The 16330-nt window shown below is 65.5% G+C and overlaps 1 protein-coding gene across 2 annotated transcripts; it reads left to right on the top strand.

Annotated features, from left to right (window-relative positions):
• Positions 1–744: 744 nt before the first annotated feature.
• C1QTNF12 (C1q and TNF related 12) lies at positions 745–8233 on the top strand. 2 transcript variants are annotated; one of them, XM_059136235.1, is made up of 8 exons: positions 745–3934; positions 6067–6183; positions 6264–6375; positions 6537–6685; positions 7190–7298; positions 7494–7578; positions 7778–7856; positions 8048–8233. In XM_059136235.1, the coding sequence occupies exons 1-8, from the start codon at positions 3767–3769 to the stop codon at positions 8144–8146; spliced, it is 918 nt and encodes a 305-aa protein (XP_058992218.1). In that variant the 5' UTR covers positions 745–3766; the 3' UTR covers positions 8147–8233. The 2 variants fall into 2 exon arrangements, with proteins under 2 accessions (XP_058992218.1, XP_058992219.1); XM_059136236.1 differs by having other exon boundaries at positions 7778–7965.
• Positions 8234–16330: the final 8097 nt, after the last annotated feature.

The raw sequence follows: 16330 nt of genomic DNA, 5'->3' as shown, positions 1-16330 counted from the left end.
CAAGGTGGCACCCCTTCCTTGAAGAGCCACCATGTCCCGCGTGGTCCCTAAGGCCGTCTTCCCTTCACCCTCCTCCCGCCCTGGCCTCCACACCCGTGCCAGGCCGGGCCTCCTGTGGCCACCTCCAGGCTCCCAGTGCCTGCAGGACATTTCCTCTGACCCCCAGCAGCCCCCCGGGGTCCACACCTGACCGGCAGGTTCTGTGCACCTCAGGGCTCCCCTCACACTTGGTCCAGATGTGTGCTTTACCCTAAAGGTAGGCTCCCGTGTTCTTCCCGCAGCTGACCCGTGTCCGGTGTGGGCACTGCCCTGGAAGGCCACACATGGACTGGGCATCCCAGGAAGGACGGGGCCGGCGGGCTGGACACAGCTCCTCGGCTGCTGACATCTCCGTCGGGCGTCCGTGTGAGGATTCTCACTCCGTGTCGGTTGAGCGCCGTGTCTTCGGCTCCTGGGCCGAGGGGCGTTCGCTCCCGGGGCTCGGGTGCGGCCGCCCACTCGTGCAGCGTCCACATTCTTGGCTTTTGATCTGTTTATTTAAAATTGCTCTATAGTTTACCACTCGTGTGTATTTAACCCACTCTTGTGAAAAAAATCTTTCATTATATCTTGTTCCTAAATGTTGTGCCGTTTGAGTCTCTGTTGGTGGAAACGCAAGCCCAGTCCAGCCCAGTGCCGGGCGGCCCAGCGGCGCGGCCTGTGGGGCTGGAGCTCCTGTGTCTGCAGCGCAGCGGCGCCTCGGGAGCAGCCGTGGGGCCCGGCGGCAGTGCCACAGCTGGGGGCCCCGCGTGTGTCGGCTGGCGTGCGCTCTGCTGCGCCTTGCCCTCTGTCCGCGGCCACATCTGACCCAAGCACTTGGTGTTTCCTGAGGTGTTGAGGCAAGTTCCACAGCAAATGCTTTACTTAATGTGGGTCATTTCCTTGCCGGATGTGAAACCTCAGCTCTTCAAAACCCTCTGTCAGCGGGGCCGACCGGTCCGTGCCGAGCCTGCACCCCGTGTCCGAGGCGGCAGGCTGTCTGCAGTGACCCGAGGTAGACGATGACCTTGGGGTGCCTGGCTGGCCCAGTCAGAAGAGCGGGTGACCCTTGATCTCGTAGTCGTGAGTTTGAGCCCCACATCGGGTGTTTGCTTAAAACAAATAAACACTTCAATCACAACAACAAAAAAGATGAACTTGACCTGTGGGCCCACACATCTGACCCCGTGTCCACGTTGTTCTCCCTCAGAGGCGTCACCGGCCCCTCGCGCTCGTGTGGAGCCCTCGGTGGAGGGCAGTTGGGTGTCCCCAGTGGTTGGCCCATCTGAACCGCTGAGGGCAAGCCTTGTTGGGAGTCTCTTAATCCAGGGACGAAGCCCTGACCAAAGTCAGGCTGCACGGACAGAGGGGAAGGGGTCCTGGGTGGTCTTGCGAAGACCATTCCCAGCATCTCTGTCCCCAAGAAACTTCCCCAGGCCTGTGTTTGAGCCTGGAAGCTTGTGAATGCAGCCGAACGGTCTGGGTCTGAGCCTGGGGTGGTCGTCGGTATGGGCATCACAGGGGCAGGCAGCTGTGGGGACAAGGCCCGGCGTCTGGGTTGTGGCTTTGTGGGTAGAGAGGTGTGGCTGTGGGCCTGGGCCTCCCCTCCAGGGGCCGTGGGTGTCTGGGGCAGTAGGGTATGGACTGGAGAGCGGGGTTCCTTTGATGGTTTTCCAGGCAGCTCCCGTGCTCATTGGGGGAGCTGAGGCCCTGAGAGGACCCATAGGATGCAGGGAGAGGAGGCACTGGAAAGCAGGGAGCTGCTTCCCTGACACTGGACCTGAGCCCAAGGGGGCCGCGTCCCTCTGCAGAGCACAGCCCGGAAGAAGCTTACCAACCAGTGGGCCAGGGAACTGGTCCTTCCTGTTTGTGGTCGAGGTGCCTCAGGATGGGCGCAGAACCTCATGGTTCAGGCACGGTTGGACCTGTTTGAGGCCTATTGCTATGTGGCTGCCCCGTCCCGCTTCAGAGGCCGTCCGCTATAGGTCCACCTGCCTATAGGACTGTGCTGGAGGCTGGCCAGTTGGCAGTGCCCACGCAGTAGCCAGTCCGGGATGGTCCACTGCCCCCGGCACTCTGCGGACACTTCGAAGCCTCTGAGCATGGGGCTATCAGGATGCAGTTGCTAGAAAAAGAGGTGCCTACTTGCCTTGTGCCCTCTTCAAGACCCAGGCATTGGGACCTGAGTCTCCGACGGTGATCTTGCAGTCTGCCGTCACCACCCGCTGTTGTCCCTGAAGCTGACCAGCTCTGCCTGGACCAGGAGTGGGGACGGATGACCCTGGGCAGACGCTCCTCACATCTTCCCCACCAGGCGTGGCTCTGGGAGTGGCTCTGCCTGCAGCCGCCAACCGTGGACGTGGTCTGGGTCTAGAGTCTGCCTTTGTCATTCCTGGCGGACGTCTGGAAATTGAGGAGTTCCTGGAGGAGGACTCGTGCTGTCCGCCAGGCCCGGTGTGCCCCCACCTTCCTCTCGGCTCAGGGCTAGCCATGGCTCTGACCGTCCATAGGCCTGGTCCACCAAGGGGCAGCTGTCAGCCCACCTGGCCCCTGTCATGTGGTGATTGACTCTGCAAGGCTTGGGTGGCTTCAGCTGGCCCCGGTCACCCTGTTGCCCACAGTGTGCTGGTGGCTAAGGAAAGGCGCTAACTCTCCCTGGGGACTCGCGCACCGGTTTCCAGGTCCCACTGGGGGCAAGTCTTGAGCTCCATCTCCTCGGACTTCTGTCCCTTTCCCTGCCGGCTGAAGACAGCAGGAAGCGGAGAGGCCTGGTTGGGTGAGGGCACCCCTTCGGGCAGTAAGGTTTGGCCTTGTGCCCCAAGAAGAGGAGGGGGTGGAAGGACTCGGGGAAAGCCTCAGGCGGGCCGCCCACCATGATGTTCTCTGAGGTCACTCAGTCCCCCCTCTCACTAGACATGCTCACTCCAGTGGAGGGCCAGTGCCCAGGTTCATCTAGGCCCGGATGTGGCTGGGAGCCTGGTCGAACAGCTGTCTGTGCCAGGTCCTGCCTTTCTCAGGAGCAGGGTCTGAACCAGGCTTTTGGGCATCACCAGGACTCTCGGGTAGGGGGACCTCTGTCAGAGGGCCTGGAGGGGCCTGGGGCAGGGCTGGAAGGATCCGGAGAGCCTGAATGAGGTGGGCCTTAGGAAGAGCAGATGGGGCTGGCTGTCCTGATGGAGGTTGTCCCTGCCCCTGGGCCCCCTGGACACGAGGTGCTGGGAGCTTTTCTGGGAGCAGGGTGGGGTGAGTTCATGTCAACAGTTTGCAGGGCCAGTCGGCCCTCCTGGAGAAGGGCGGGGGCTGTTTCCCCGGGGCAGGGAGCAGCCCCTTGCCACAGCCTAACGCCCCCGTCTCCGCCCCCGGGCTGGCAGGGGAGCCCCTGTTGGCTGGCAGAGCCCGCAGAGTGTGAGCCCTCCCCCTTGGAGCTCTGGGGCGGAGGGGAGGGTTTATCTGGCGGCGTGCGCGGGCAGCCGGGGCACTGCATGTGAAGGAGGCGGGCGCCGGTCCCAGCCCGGGGGAATCGGGAGGGAGTGCGTCCCTGGAGTGGTCTGCCCCAGCCCGGGGCCTGTGCCACGGCCCCAGGCTCACCCTGCCTGCAGTTGCAGGGAGGTGGCGAGGTGGCCCCTGGGGCTGTGTCTCCGCAGGGGGCCCTGAGTGCCGGCTGCACCGCTGCCCCCATGAGCACACCTGGGGTTACCCGCTCACCGGGCTGAGCCGCCACCACTGGGGTCTGCAGCTGCTGGGCGCCATGCACTGGGCCTGGGCTGCCGCTGCTGTGGCCCTCGGGCTGCAGCTCTTGCTCCTGGGGGGCGTTGGGGCGCGGCGGGAGCCCAAGAGGCCTCAGCAGCCCAGCCAGCGCACTGAGCCCCCCACCGCCACCACGTCCCACAGCGAGGGGCTGCTGGGCTCCCCCAAGGTACGCTCCGGGCCGGTTGCACGTGGGGCGGGTTGAGCATACTTGTAGGCTTATGGCGGCCCCCTGGCTCTTGGCGGGCCACCTTCTCTGTGGCTCTGCCCTGTCTGAGTGGAGTGGGGCTTTGGGCAGAACTCGCAGCAGTTGCTCTTGGGGCAGCCACTGGGGCCCCGGGCCCAGGGGAAGGGTGGGGGAGGGGAGGGGCTGTGTTGGACCCTTTGAAGCCCCAGGCCCTACATGCCTCTAACAGCCTGCTGCGGAGCAGGTGGCGGGGGCAGGCCCCTTGTTGGTTATCCGAGTCACCCACAACTTGGGTGGCTGGAGAGGCGAAGGCTAGCTTGGACCCTGGGCTTCCTGGAGATCCTTGCCCTGACCCCCCACTGTGTGTCCAGCACCCCCGATGGCCTCTCACAGCCAGTGTTCTGGTCCTTGTAGTCCCTCTGGCCTCAGTCTGCCCCTGGGGTCCCCTCCGAGACCCGCCTCAGCCTTGGCCCTCCACCATCTTGGGCCAGGTATCTCCAGGGGGCGTTGGAGCTGACCCCAGCAGCATGGGTCTGCCCCTGTGGGGGCCGCAGGCCTGAAAAGAGAGAGGCAGTTGCTGGGGCAGGCCTCCCACCGCCCAGCCCTCATGCCTTTGATCCTGGCCTCCCGCCTCCAAGGGCGTCTCCACTGCAGCCAGCGCGGCTGCGCTCAGCCCACGCGGCCCGTTGGAGCCTGAGGCCCCATTTTCCAGATGGGCAGGCTGAGGAGTGTGAGTCCTCGGGCCCTGCCAGCCAGAGAAGGGTGGGCTACTGGCAGCTTCTGGGGGTAGGCCCGGGTCCGCCTGGGGACAAGCAGGCAAATCTCTATTCCAGGAGTGTCTCCGTTGTGGGGGGCTGCCATGGGACACATACCCCAGAACAGCCCTCCCCAGGCCTTGGGACCCCTGCTCCTCCTGCTGGGGGTGGGCTCCTCTTCCACCTGCCCCCGACTCCTGTAGCCCTTGGCCCCTAGACACCACTGACGACTTGTCTCGAGGCCCCTGAGCCCCCAGGTGTGGCTAGGGAGGCTGGCAGCCAGGCCCCCAGGCAGAGAGCAGGTACCCCAGGAACCAGGATATTCAGATATTCCTGGCTTCTCCCACTTCGGGTGGGCCCCAGATCAGGGGTGGGAGGCACCCTCCCTGCTCCTCCTATCCTGTCTGGTCTCCTGAGAAGCCCTGCCCCTCCTGGGTTGGGAGGCAGCACCTGGCCTCGGAACCTGGCTCTTGCCATGTCTGGGACTGAGGGCTGCCCACTGGACTGGACCCTGCAGGCGGGGCCTGTCAGCCTGCACTGCCGGACAGAGCCCTCTGAGAGTGGCCAGGGCTCTGCTCTAGCCCTGTGGTGGTGGCTGTGCCCCAGCCAGTCCAGCCTCTGCAGGGTTCCTGCCCCTGTGATGAGCTTCCTGCCCCAGCCTGGCCTGCGGACTGCCTCAGAGACAGGCTGATGCTCTCCCCAGCCCACACCCCTCAGTGGGATGTGCTTTCTTCGACTTCGAAGGGGCTTCGGGGGCTGCTGCCTCTCGGGCTTGTCCCAGCGCAGAAACTGGGCTGGGGGGAGTGGGTGGAGGGGAGGGGGAGCATGGTCCCTCCCAGCCCTTGCTCGAACAGTCAGGTGGGCTGGGCCGCTGTGGCCTGGGTCCCAGCCCAAGGAGCCTGGCCAGGGGTGTCCGCTCACCCACCTGACGCCCAGCGCAGAGCAGGGCCTGTGCTTGTGCTTTCCCCAGCTCTGCGGGGCTCTGAAGCTCTTGGGGAGCACCCCCCACCCCCGAGAACGTACCCCCGAGAACGCCCACCTGTGGGGACGTGTGGGGCAGGCCCGTGTCTACATGGGTGTGCCCGTCGGCTTGGGAACCCGGTGCCGTGGGAGCGGATGTGGTCGCTCCAATATGGAACCAGAACCAAGGTGCCTGGACATCAGGTCCTTGCCCTGTGTGTCCTGGTCTGGGTCCCCAGGGGTGGCCTACAGTGACCCATTACCATGTTTCTCATGTGTGCTGAGTCCTGCCCCAGGTGGCCTGGGCCCCAAGTCTCTCCACTCTCCCCTGGGGGCAGTAGGGGAGGCCTCGTGGGGGCCCGGTGGCCAGCACAGTAGCTCTGTCCCCTGGCCCTGCAGCCACCTGAGGGCCTGGGGTCTGAGTTCTCAGACGCCCACATGACCTGGCTGAACTTCGTCCGGCGTCCACATGACGGGGCCTCCAAGAAACGGTGCCGGGGCCGGGACAAGAAGTTGGTGAGCCCTGGGGTCTGAACCCAGGGGAGGGGTGGCTGTGGCTCCCACTGGGACACTAACTTTCTCCTGCCACCCCTCAGCGAGGCCTCTCTGGGCCCCCCGGGCCGCCCGGGCCGCCTGGGCCCCCCGGGCCTCCCGGTGCCACAGTCACCCAGGAAGCCCTGCTGCGAGAGTTTCAGGAGATGCTGAAAGGTGAGACCCTGTCCCAGATCTTTCCGCCTGGGCCCTGGAGGTGACCACACCCTGATCTTTCCGCCTGGGCCCTGGGGGTGACCACACCCTGATCTTTCCGCCTGGGCCCTGGGGGTGACCACAGCCTAACCCAAGACGCTGCTCTCACCCTTTCCCCACAGAGGCCACTGAGCGCCGGTTCTTGGGGCTGCTGGGCCCATCGCTGCCTGAGGGGACAGGGCGGCTGGTGGCCGAGGCCTTCCACTGTGCCCTGAAGGGCCCCCTGGTGGTGGACGAGAGGACGCTGGTGGAGCTGCATGGCTTCCAGGCTGTGAGTGCGCGTGGGTGGGGGGCTGGTCCTCTGGGGCATCTGGGTTGGGAGGTGGGGGGGGGCACACCTCATATCCCAGTAGGGGCCAGTGGGGGTGGGGGGCCAGGTGCTGGGTTGGCTCCCCACTGCTGGGCAAGGCTCCTAGCCAGCCTGGGACAGTCGCCCAGCACACGCACACAGAGGATGCCTGGGGGGGCCCAGCACAGGGGGGGTGGGGTGACCTGAGTCAGGATTAGCAGGTCCTGTGTGCCACAACTTTGGGTGGGGCCCAAGGGCGCCAGGAGCCAGGGATGCCTTCCTGGCATCCCTGGGGGCTCTTGAGGGTTCTTCCATCTCTTGGGGCCTGGGGCCCACGTGGGCCCAGAAACATGGGTCCCCTGCTGCCGATCCTGCCCACTGGGGGCTTGTGGGGGTGGCTGTCAGTCACAGGCACCTCCCCCAGGCTGGATGTGCAAGATGAGGGCCCGGGCGCTGCAGCTGGCTGTTCACCTGCTGTCCCTCCAGCCCACGGCCCAGGGCACCTTCCTGCGGGGGTCTGGCTTGAGCCTGGCCTCAGGCCGGTTCACAGCCCCGGTGACCGCCATCTTCCAGTTCTCCGCCAGCCTGCACGTGGGTGAGTGGGGGCCAGCCCCCAGGCCTGGGTCCCCTTGAAGACATGCCTCCATCCCCACCTCCCGCCGGGGCTCTCGCTGAGGGCTCACTCTCCTCCAGCTTGGCCACTCCTGGGCCTGCACCTGGCTGTCTAGCCCCTGCCCCTCTCTGCTCCGTCCTCCCTGGGGGGCTGCTGCAGGCGTGCCTGTCTCCACAGACCGCAGGGAGCCGCAGGGCAGGGCGCGGGCTCGCGACACCGTGCGGGTGCTTGTCTGCATCGAGTCCCTGTGTCATCGACACACGTGAGTGGGCCTTCCTTGGGGGCACTGTTGATGCTGCGGGGGCCACAGGGGGTGGTGGCCAGGCCTGGACTGTCCTGCCTGCGGAGAGGGAGGGGCTGCTGCAGACACAGAGCTGCCCCGTGTTGCCCCGTGTACTCGGGTGGGGTCCTGGCCCCGCAGCCAGCGGCGCCCTCACCCCACCCTGCGATGCTGCGTCCAGGTCCCTGGAGGCCATCTCGGGCCTGGAGAGCCGTGGCAGAGTCTTTACCGTGCATGTGGAGGGGCTGCTGCAGCTGCAGGTGAGGCCAGAGGGCCAGACGCGTGGGCACGGGCCCCAGGCCTGGAGCCTTTGCCTGGCACCGCTCAGTCCTGCGTGTGGCTGGACACCGGCCACGTGAGCCCCCCCGGGTGGGTGCTGCCTGGTGGGGCTCGCACTTCATTCCTCTGTGTGCTGCCATGGCTGGTGATGCCCACTGTGCGGTGTCCACAGGCTGGACAGTACGCCTCCGTCTTCGTGGACAACGGCTCTGGGACAGCCCTCACCATCCAGAGTGGTTCCAGCTTCTCCGGCTTGCTCCTGGGCACGTGAGGGCCAGACGGGGGACCCAAGGGCCCACCCACCCCCACTGTCCACTGCTAAACCTGTGGTCCCAGCAATAAAGAGCTGTCAGCCCTCCCTGTCGCGTGGTTACTGTGTCATCATGCAGGTGGGGGTGGGGGTGCAGCCCTGGAAGGACATGTGGGCTGGTGTCCAGTCTGGGAAGCAGCAGCCTATGGGCACCTGCGGGGCCCCGGGGCCCAGATCCATTCAGCCTGGGAAACCACAAGTCCCAGAAGCTGGTGAGTCCGATGGCGGCCGGATGCCATTTGCTGTCACTGTTTCTCTTGGGAGGGCCTTGTCCTGCGGGGTCAGGTGCGGGTAGCGCACAGGTGGAGGCCCGCGCAGGGCTGCACCCGGGAACCTGGCGGGGCGGGCCTGCGCGCCGATGTGCTAGTGCGCATGCGTCTGCGGGGCGGGGCCAAGGGCACCCTCCACGGCGGGCGGCGGCCCCCGCGGCGGGACGCAAACCACGGGGCGGAGCGCTAAGGCCCTGCCTGCGGGTCCTGTGGATTTGGGCTCTGTACCCGCACCCTGATTCGGCTCCCGGAAGCCCAGACCAAAGAATGAGAATTGGTCTCGGGGTGCCCGGGCCTCTGCGGAGCTGCTGAGATACCATCTCTGTCTGGCACCTGGGCCCTCGGCAGCAGCCCCACCTGGAGGGCCGAGGCCAGGCCCCTGACCCCTCCCCAGATGCTCCGGGGTCCTCGGCAGGCTCAGGGGGCGGGGACGGGAGGCCGGGCGGGAGGAGATGGGCGCCCGAGGGCCGTTCTCCAGCCCCTCCCCTTGGGGACCCTCCCTGCAGCCCGCTGGGTAATGAGGCAGGAGAGGCTGGTGCCGGGCTGGCGGCAGCCCCTGCAACCACAGGCTTGGCCGATGACCCGTCCTCACCTCTCTCCCTGGTCGCCCCAGGGTGGCGTCAGGGGCCGGGGCCGGGGTGGGGGGCGAGCTGGGGGTGTCTGCTTTGTAGTGGCTGCAGGCGCCAGCCCGGTCTGAGTGGGGGTGCTCTGGCAGCTTGCGGGGTGTGGGGGGGACGGGGCCCTCTCCGGGGAGGTTGGGGGAGGAGGGCACTGTCTCCCACTTCCCGTTACTGAGGTCCTGCGCCAGGCTCCGCCATGGGCACTGTCCATGTCTGACCCCCATTTACAGAAGGGAAAGGGGCGGGAAATGCCGAGAGACCATGGCCAGCCCCGGCCAGACTCTCAGATGTGCCTGGGGCCTCTCAGCGTCCGGGGGGCTCCCCACTTCCTACAGGTCCTTCCGTGCCAGCCAGTCCCTTCCATGCCAGGTCCTCCTGGACCGGGTTGGGTCCTGGAGGGGACAGGTCTCATGGTATCCAGACGTGCTCTGGGGACTGTGATGACAGAGATGGAGACCCAGACCCAGAGCCCACAGACAGTGACAGATAGGCGAGGACAGATGAGAGGTGAGGACAGAAGGACGGACCAGGCCGGCCCCGCGGAGCCTGCGGTGGGCAGGTGGCCAGGGCCCGGGCCGCCGCTCGACAGCACCTGCCTCCAGGTCTGTCTGGTCTTCCTCCCTGTCTCTGTCACCCCTAATCAGAGGTCATTAGCCACTTAGCTGTAATTTCCCTGGAATGTGCTGTCCCCACTTGGGCCTCCATGGCTGAGGGACTGGGAGCAAAGGCATGTGGGCGGGGGCGGGCCGTGGTGGTTGCCGTAGGGCATTGAGTGTTGTGAGCTGAGGGGGCCCAGGGGTCAGGCCCCCATGGACACAGGGTGGACTCCCAGGGTGAGCAAGGGGCGGATGCAGCGTGAGGCTCCCCAAGGCTGAGCCCACCTTCCAGAGCCCAGGTACGCAGCCCGCAGAGAGAAGGGAGGCCGTCTTCTGTGAAAGGGAGATGAAGATTCTTGCGGAGCAGCCCCTGGGACACCCTTCAGTGGAAAGAAGCTTGCTGCCCTGTTGCACTCAACCCCGACTGTGGTGTTCAAAGAGCTCCCTGGGGTCTGGGCAGCGGTCTGGAGCCCCCTAAGGGGCCCTGGGCCCTCACAGTGATGCCCAGCCTGAGCAGGGGCTCCAGAGAATGCGAGAGCCCGGGAGATGGGGACCTTTACCTGGACTGGTCGCTGGCTTTGTAGCTGGGTTTTGGGGTGGCCTGAGCGTCTAGCTGGGGCCAGAGTCAGAGGGCCGCACAGCTCTGTATGGCTTCGGGTTGACCCTTGACCATGAGCCCTGCCCTGAAGCAGCAGGAAGTAATGGGCTGACCTTCACTAACCTCCTTTGGGGCTCACTTCCAAGAACCTCCATCTGACTCTGGAGCTTGCCAGACAGGGCTCGGTACCTTGCTGTGCTAGGTAGGGTCTCTAGGGAGGGGGCAGCCTTCCTCTGGTGTCCCCCAGCCCTGCACAGTCAGAGCCCTGGTCTTCGGGCAATCGCCTGACTGCCACTGATGGGCCCCACGGTAGTCCTGGGACGCTGAGAGTCGGGGTGTCTCGGTGTTGGGCCCCAGGCTGGCCTTCCAGCACCCTGGGCTCGTCTGGTTTGAGAGCAGACAGGAATGTGGGTATCTGGCTTGGGACAGTGTGGTATCTGTTCTTGGGGGACAGTGCTCTTGGGGGCCAGGAGCCCCCGCCAGCTGTGCGGCCAGGCCCCGCCTGAGGTCTGTGGCAGGGTTGGAGGGGTCCAGGCCGGGAGAGAGAAGGCTGCCTGTTCCCTCTCCCTCTCTGTGGGGGCTGAGGGTTGGGATGGGGCGAGGCTGGCAGAAGGAGCTCCCCCCACCCAGCCTGGGCCCTGGTCCCTGCAAGAAGTGTGGGCGTCAGCATACAGCCCCGCCAGGCCAGCTTTGGGTCTGAGTTCACCCCTTCGGGTCGGGCCTGCGGCCGGTGAGGGCACCGTTCAAGGGCAACTAGCTCTCCCCAGCTGGATTAACTCCCGGCACACCTGGGAGTTTCTCACTTCCAGACCAGTCGTGCTGACTCCTGTGACCTTGGCCAGGGACCGAGATTTGGCCTGGGGGTGCAGGGGTCTGGGTGGCAGTTTCTCAACTCATGTCTTTGGGTGTGTCTGTCCCTGGGCTGACCTGGTGGTGGCCCGGATGGGGTCTCTGACTTGAAGGGGTGGGGCTGCAGAGTGCTGCTGAGGGTCTCTGGGAGGGCTATGTGCAGCGTGGGTCTCTGTGTCGCCTCTCTCTCTGCCTGGGGCCAGGACGGTCTGTGCTAACCTGGGACACGTGGAAGCACACACAGGGCCGGTGTCCAGGACCTCGTGGCTGGAGCCCTGGGCCCACCAGTCGCTGAGGTTGTGAATGGCTGGGCTTGGCGTCCTTGGTATCAGGGAGGCCAGCTGGCTGGACCGTGCTGGGGGTTACAAGACTGCTGGACCCTGAGGCGGAGAAGTGCTGCTGCCAGTCCTCAAGCTGGGCTCACTGTGGTGGCTGGGGACGCTGGGCGATGGTGGCCAGGGACAGGGATTCCTCACGCCCAAGGAGGAGCTTGCAGGACACTGTCCTGGGGCAGAGGCTCCCTGGGGGCAGCAGGAAGCTTTATCTCCCCCAAGGTCTCTATCCTGCACACAGGAGGATCCAAGGCCGGGCCGGCCTCCAGAGGCGAGCTGGGGAGCAGGGGGGCGGTGGGACGGGGCCTCCCTGGGTCTTGCTCACTGGCTGGGCTTGGCCAGTGTGTCCTGTGGGCTCTGAGCGCTCCATGACCTGAGGGTCCTGCCCTAGGGTCAGCCAGCTGCTGGGGCCTAGCCCCAGGCACCCGAGCTGACCCAAGAGTGGAGGCCTTCAGCCTGCAGCTGGGTCCAGGAGGGCTGGGAAGCACGACCTGGGGTCAAGCACACAGCCCTGACCCACACCCGTGCCCGCGGCTGCCATCGGCACATCTGCCGGGAGTGTGACGGTGTGCACAGGCGGGCCTGGGGGCGGGGTGGGGGGGAGTGCTGGGGCACAAAGGGCCTTTGTTCAGGAGGTTTGGGGTGCAGTCCCGGCTCCGGGGCAGTGACTCATGGGTTCCTCTGGTGGGATCCCATCAGTTCTGCAACAGCCTGCATGTGCCACACACCCCGGCAGCCTCGAGGGTAGGAGGGACCCCCACCCGCACTTGCCGCCCCTCCAGGCTGCTCGGTTGGAATCTGGCTCTGAGAGGGGGCGGCGAGAACAGGAGGGAACAGGAAAGGTGTCAGAGGGCCAAGCAAAACTCCACTTCTGAAGTACAGCCCGTCCAGAAGCAGCCACTCGGCCTCCCGGCCCTGCTGTAGGCGGGAACCCCTCCCTGCCACGGCCCCAGCAGCCAGAGGTGGCGGGGGGTCCCTTGTAGCAGGGTGCTCCAGAGCCAGGCCCCAGGAGGCCCGAGGAGGCTGCCGGACCCCTCCTCCTGTGGCTGGAGGGCCCGACACGGGTGACGAGCTGTCACGGGGGGCTGGAGCCAGCTCTGGCCATCTATCCGTCACTCCCTTTGCAGCATCAAGCAGGCGCCCCTGTCAGGGTGCAGGGGCCCCTTGGGGGCTGGGTCTCGGGGCTCCGCGGACGCCGCTGGAAGGAGGGGGCAGGCCTTGGGTCGGTGGGAGGTGAGGTCTGGGTGAGGGTCTTTGTGGGCTTCCCGGGCAGTGACCCCTGCCTGTGTTTTCTCTGGAGGACGGAGCAGGAGCAGCTGTGGTCCCGCTCCCTCCGGTGGACAGAGCAGTACACTGTCCCGGCCGCTCTGTGGCCCCGGCTTCTCCCTGGCCTTGGCCACTACCCAGCAACAGGAGCGCTGCTTGGCCAACCTGCTGCCTGTAGCCGGAGGGGTCTAGGGCCGTGAGCCCGGGAAGTGCAGGGACCTGGGGCCAGGGGTACAGGGACACCTGTGCATGGAGGCCACTCTGGGCCCCACCCCTACATGGGCAGGGGCCACAGATGTGTGTGGGAGGGCCCCTGACTGTCCTGCTGAGTGGTCACCAAGGGGCTGCCCCTTGCCTCCCCGACCGCTCCCACCGGCTCAGGCCTCCCCAGATTTCAACTCTGGCTGCCCACTCAGCTGCCAGGGTCCCCTTCCTAGGCTGGGGGTGGGTGTGTTCTGGGGTGGCTTTCATCTCCAAGCCCAGGTGGAGACTGCTCTGTAGAGACCCTGACCCTCATCACTTCCTGGGCCCCCCATTCCCCACTCCCGAGATGGCCTGGGTGAAGGCTTCAAGTCTGTGTGAAGAGGGATGCGGGAGTTACTCTGTCCCCATGGTCAGCTTCCACAGAAGCCCGTCTCCTGAGAGCAGCTTGGCTGATGCCCCGCAAAGGCTTGGTCCTCTCTCCGGGACCCCACCAGCTGGACAGGATGGATGGACCCCTGTGCCCCTGTTGGTGCTCAGACTGGAGGCGGGGCACACCTCTGCCCAGTCTTTGGATTTGCCCCCTTGAGGCTGGCATCCGGATGCCATTCCAGATCCCTGGGACCTCCCCGAACAGGTGCTCCTGGTCCTCCCCTAGCCCCACAGAGCTGCTAATCGGTCCTGTTCTGGGCCCCTCGGGGTCTAGGGGATTGATCCCTGCAACCCCAGGCCTTGGATGGGGGGGCGGGCTTGAGTTTCCTGGTCACGGTCACGGCAGCTGGAACAAAGGCCTGAGGTCTCGTCTCCCGCCCCCCCCCCCCCGCCACCACTCAGGCCGCCCCACCCACTGCACAACCTCCAGTGGGACCCCACAGTGGGGGAGGCTCGGAATCCTTGGGGACGAAGGGGTGGCCGCCCCAGTGATACCCAGCAGAGGACGTTGCCCTGGGCATGTGGCCTCAGGACCCATGGGTGGGAGGTTGCTCTGGGGTCTCTGAAGCCCTCAGTGCAGCAGGGTCACCTGGCTGCAGTCTGGGAGGGTCGGATGGTCTGCGGGGGCTTCTTCCAGGGTGTGAGGGTCTGAAAGGGGGAATGGGGCGTGGTGGGGAGACAGGGGTCAGGAAGGACTGGGAATGGGGCAGGGTCAGAGGAGAGTTTTGGGGGTGAGTGGGACCAGGTGTGTGTGTGGGGGGCAGGAACTCCGGGGTAGCCCAGGCTGGCAGTGAGCCCACCCTGGCCCTGAAGAAGCAGGGGAGCCCCTAGAGGCCAGGTGACAGGGGAAGGGGCTGTTTCAGCAACCAAGGCTGTGCGGAGGGTCCTCTGGGTGGAGGCTGGGAGGTGACCCAAGAGTGGAGGGCCATAGGGCCCCAAGAATGAGGAGATCCCCAGGGCCTGGACTGCAACCCCTCGAGAGCCTACTGTTCGTTCTGAGGCCAGGTCCTGGTGTCAGGACTGACACAGGCCTTCAGCCGGCTTCCCGGACTCAGGGCACGAGCGGCAGCAGCCCTAACCCAGAGCATCCTTAGTAGGAGGGACAGACAACCCAAGCCTCTCTCCTGCCCAGAGCACAAGCACCCCGGAGCCAGTTAGGGTGATTCAGTCTCCACTGAGCTGCTGCTGCCCCGGTGCCTCTGAACGTGGTGGTTCTCCGCGCTTCCTCTGGCTGTCCTGAGCAGGGCTGGATGCTTGGCCTGCTTGAAGCCCGTCTGTGGCCAGCGGCCATGCGCTCCCTCAGCCCCAGACAACGAAAAGCAGTGGTCTCACAAGGGGACCCAGGTCCCGGGGTCAGGTGGGGGCTGAGGGGCACACCGGCCGTCCCGGTCAGACCCTGCAGGAAGGCCAGGAGCAGCCAGCCCCTTCCGGCCACTCTAGGACCCTGTCGTCCAGGCCAGGTGCTGGGCAAAGGGAGACCCGCCCCTGCAAGGCAGGGTCTATGCTGAGCCCTGGGAGGCCCACCCGGCCAGAGGCAGGGGCCTGTGATGCGCATGCAGCTGGGAGGGATGAGGGCCGGCGGGCGCCAGGAGCTGTGCGGGTCTAGGGCTCAACCGTGAGCCTGTGAGCCTGTGGGTGGGCGTGTGGTCTCCTCCAGCAGGTGTGTGTCCCAGGGCAGTCACCACACCGCAGGCCTCCCCTCCTTCAGTTCCTACCATGTCCCTGATCCTTCTCCACTCTTGCCAACTCTGTCCCCCAGGCTTTTAGGGGGCCTGGGGGGGCAGGGAAGGGGGTGGGGATCTTGGCTCAGATCCGGGGGGGGGCAGGGCCAATGGTGGGGTAGCGCACCAGCTCCCACCTGCCACAGGGCTCGTGACCGGCCTCTGGGAGCCCTGCTTGCCTCCCCAGCATGACTGTGTGGGCCCTTCCTGGGCCCGGCCACCCTAGGGCACCCTGCCCTCTCTGGTCTCTCTCTCAGGTCCCACGTTGCTCTTATATTGGAATTAGTGATGTAATTATTTTTATATTAAATGTTAAATTTTGTGATATTACAAATTTAAGGCAGCTGTGCCAGAGGTGCCACGCCCCTTGCCAAGGCTCCCCCGGTGGTAGAGTCTTGCAGAACCACCGGACAGTATCACAAGCAGGACACGGACATCCAACCCAGGTGCCGGCAGCTCCACCCCCAGAACCCAGCCACGGCCCCTTCCACTCCACATCTTGACCCCACCTTGGCCAGCAGCCCTGATCCGTCCTCCGCGTCTAAAACCGTGACCATTCGAGAATGTCATGGAGATGGAGGTACCCAGTTTGCAACCTTTTGGGATGGACTTCTTGCTTGGCACAATTCCCAGGAGATTCCTCCTGTTACTGCCAGGATTTCTGAAATTTCTCCCATTTTCTAGCCCTGGGACCTTGGCCAAGGCGCTCAGGCTCAACGCCCCCATCTCTTCCTCTTTTCTCAGGAACGTGAAAGGGCTGTGGCCAGGGCTCTCCACGTTGGCCTTAGGGTAGGCCAGGCAGGACGAGGGCCCCCCCGGAGGAGAGCTGTCCCCTGGGTGGTGCCGGACACCCCATGCCCACCTGGTCCCAACGCGCTGCTGGGTGGGCTCTGTCGGCCGCTGGGACATACCAGTCTGGCTGGGAGATAGGTTAGTGGTCCTTTATCCTAAATTCCCATAAAACCAGTCCAGTGGTCAGACTCCCCATCTCCCAAGAGCCAGAGAGCCTGAGCTCACTATAGGGCACACACGTCCAGATAGTGGGGAGCCCTGAGTGGGTGGGAGGTAGGGTAGGGAGGGTACCCCGACCTGGGGAACACCCGCCAGACCGGAGGAGTGCAGGCTCTACCCACGTGCCCTGGGGCCACGACACGGTGATGCCAGAGGGTCCCTCTAGGGAGGGGCTCCTAGCCTTTAGCCCCAGTGTGGGGTCTGAATGTTGACATCACAACCGCAGCAGCGACGCACCATCAGCCCAGCA

This window comes from Mustela lutreola, chromosome 10 (assembly GCF_030435805.1).
Source record: "Mustela lutreola isolate mMusLut2 chromosome 10, mMusLut2.pri, whole genome shotgun sequence".
Classification (NCBI taxonomy): domain Eukaryota; kingdom Metazoa; phylum Chordata; class Mammalia; order Carnivora; family Mustelidae; genus Mustela; species Mustela lutreola.
The sequence above is the reverse complement of the archived record's forward strand: the minus strand, read 5'-3'. Positions and strand labels throughout refer to the sequence as shown.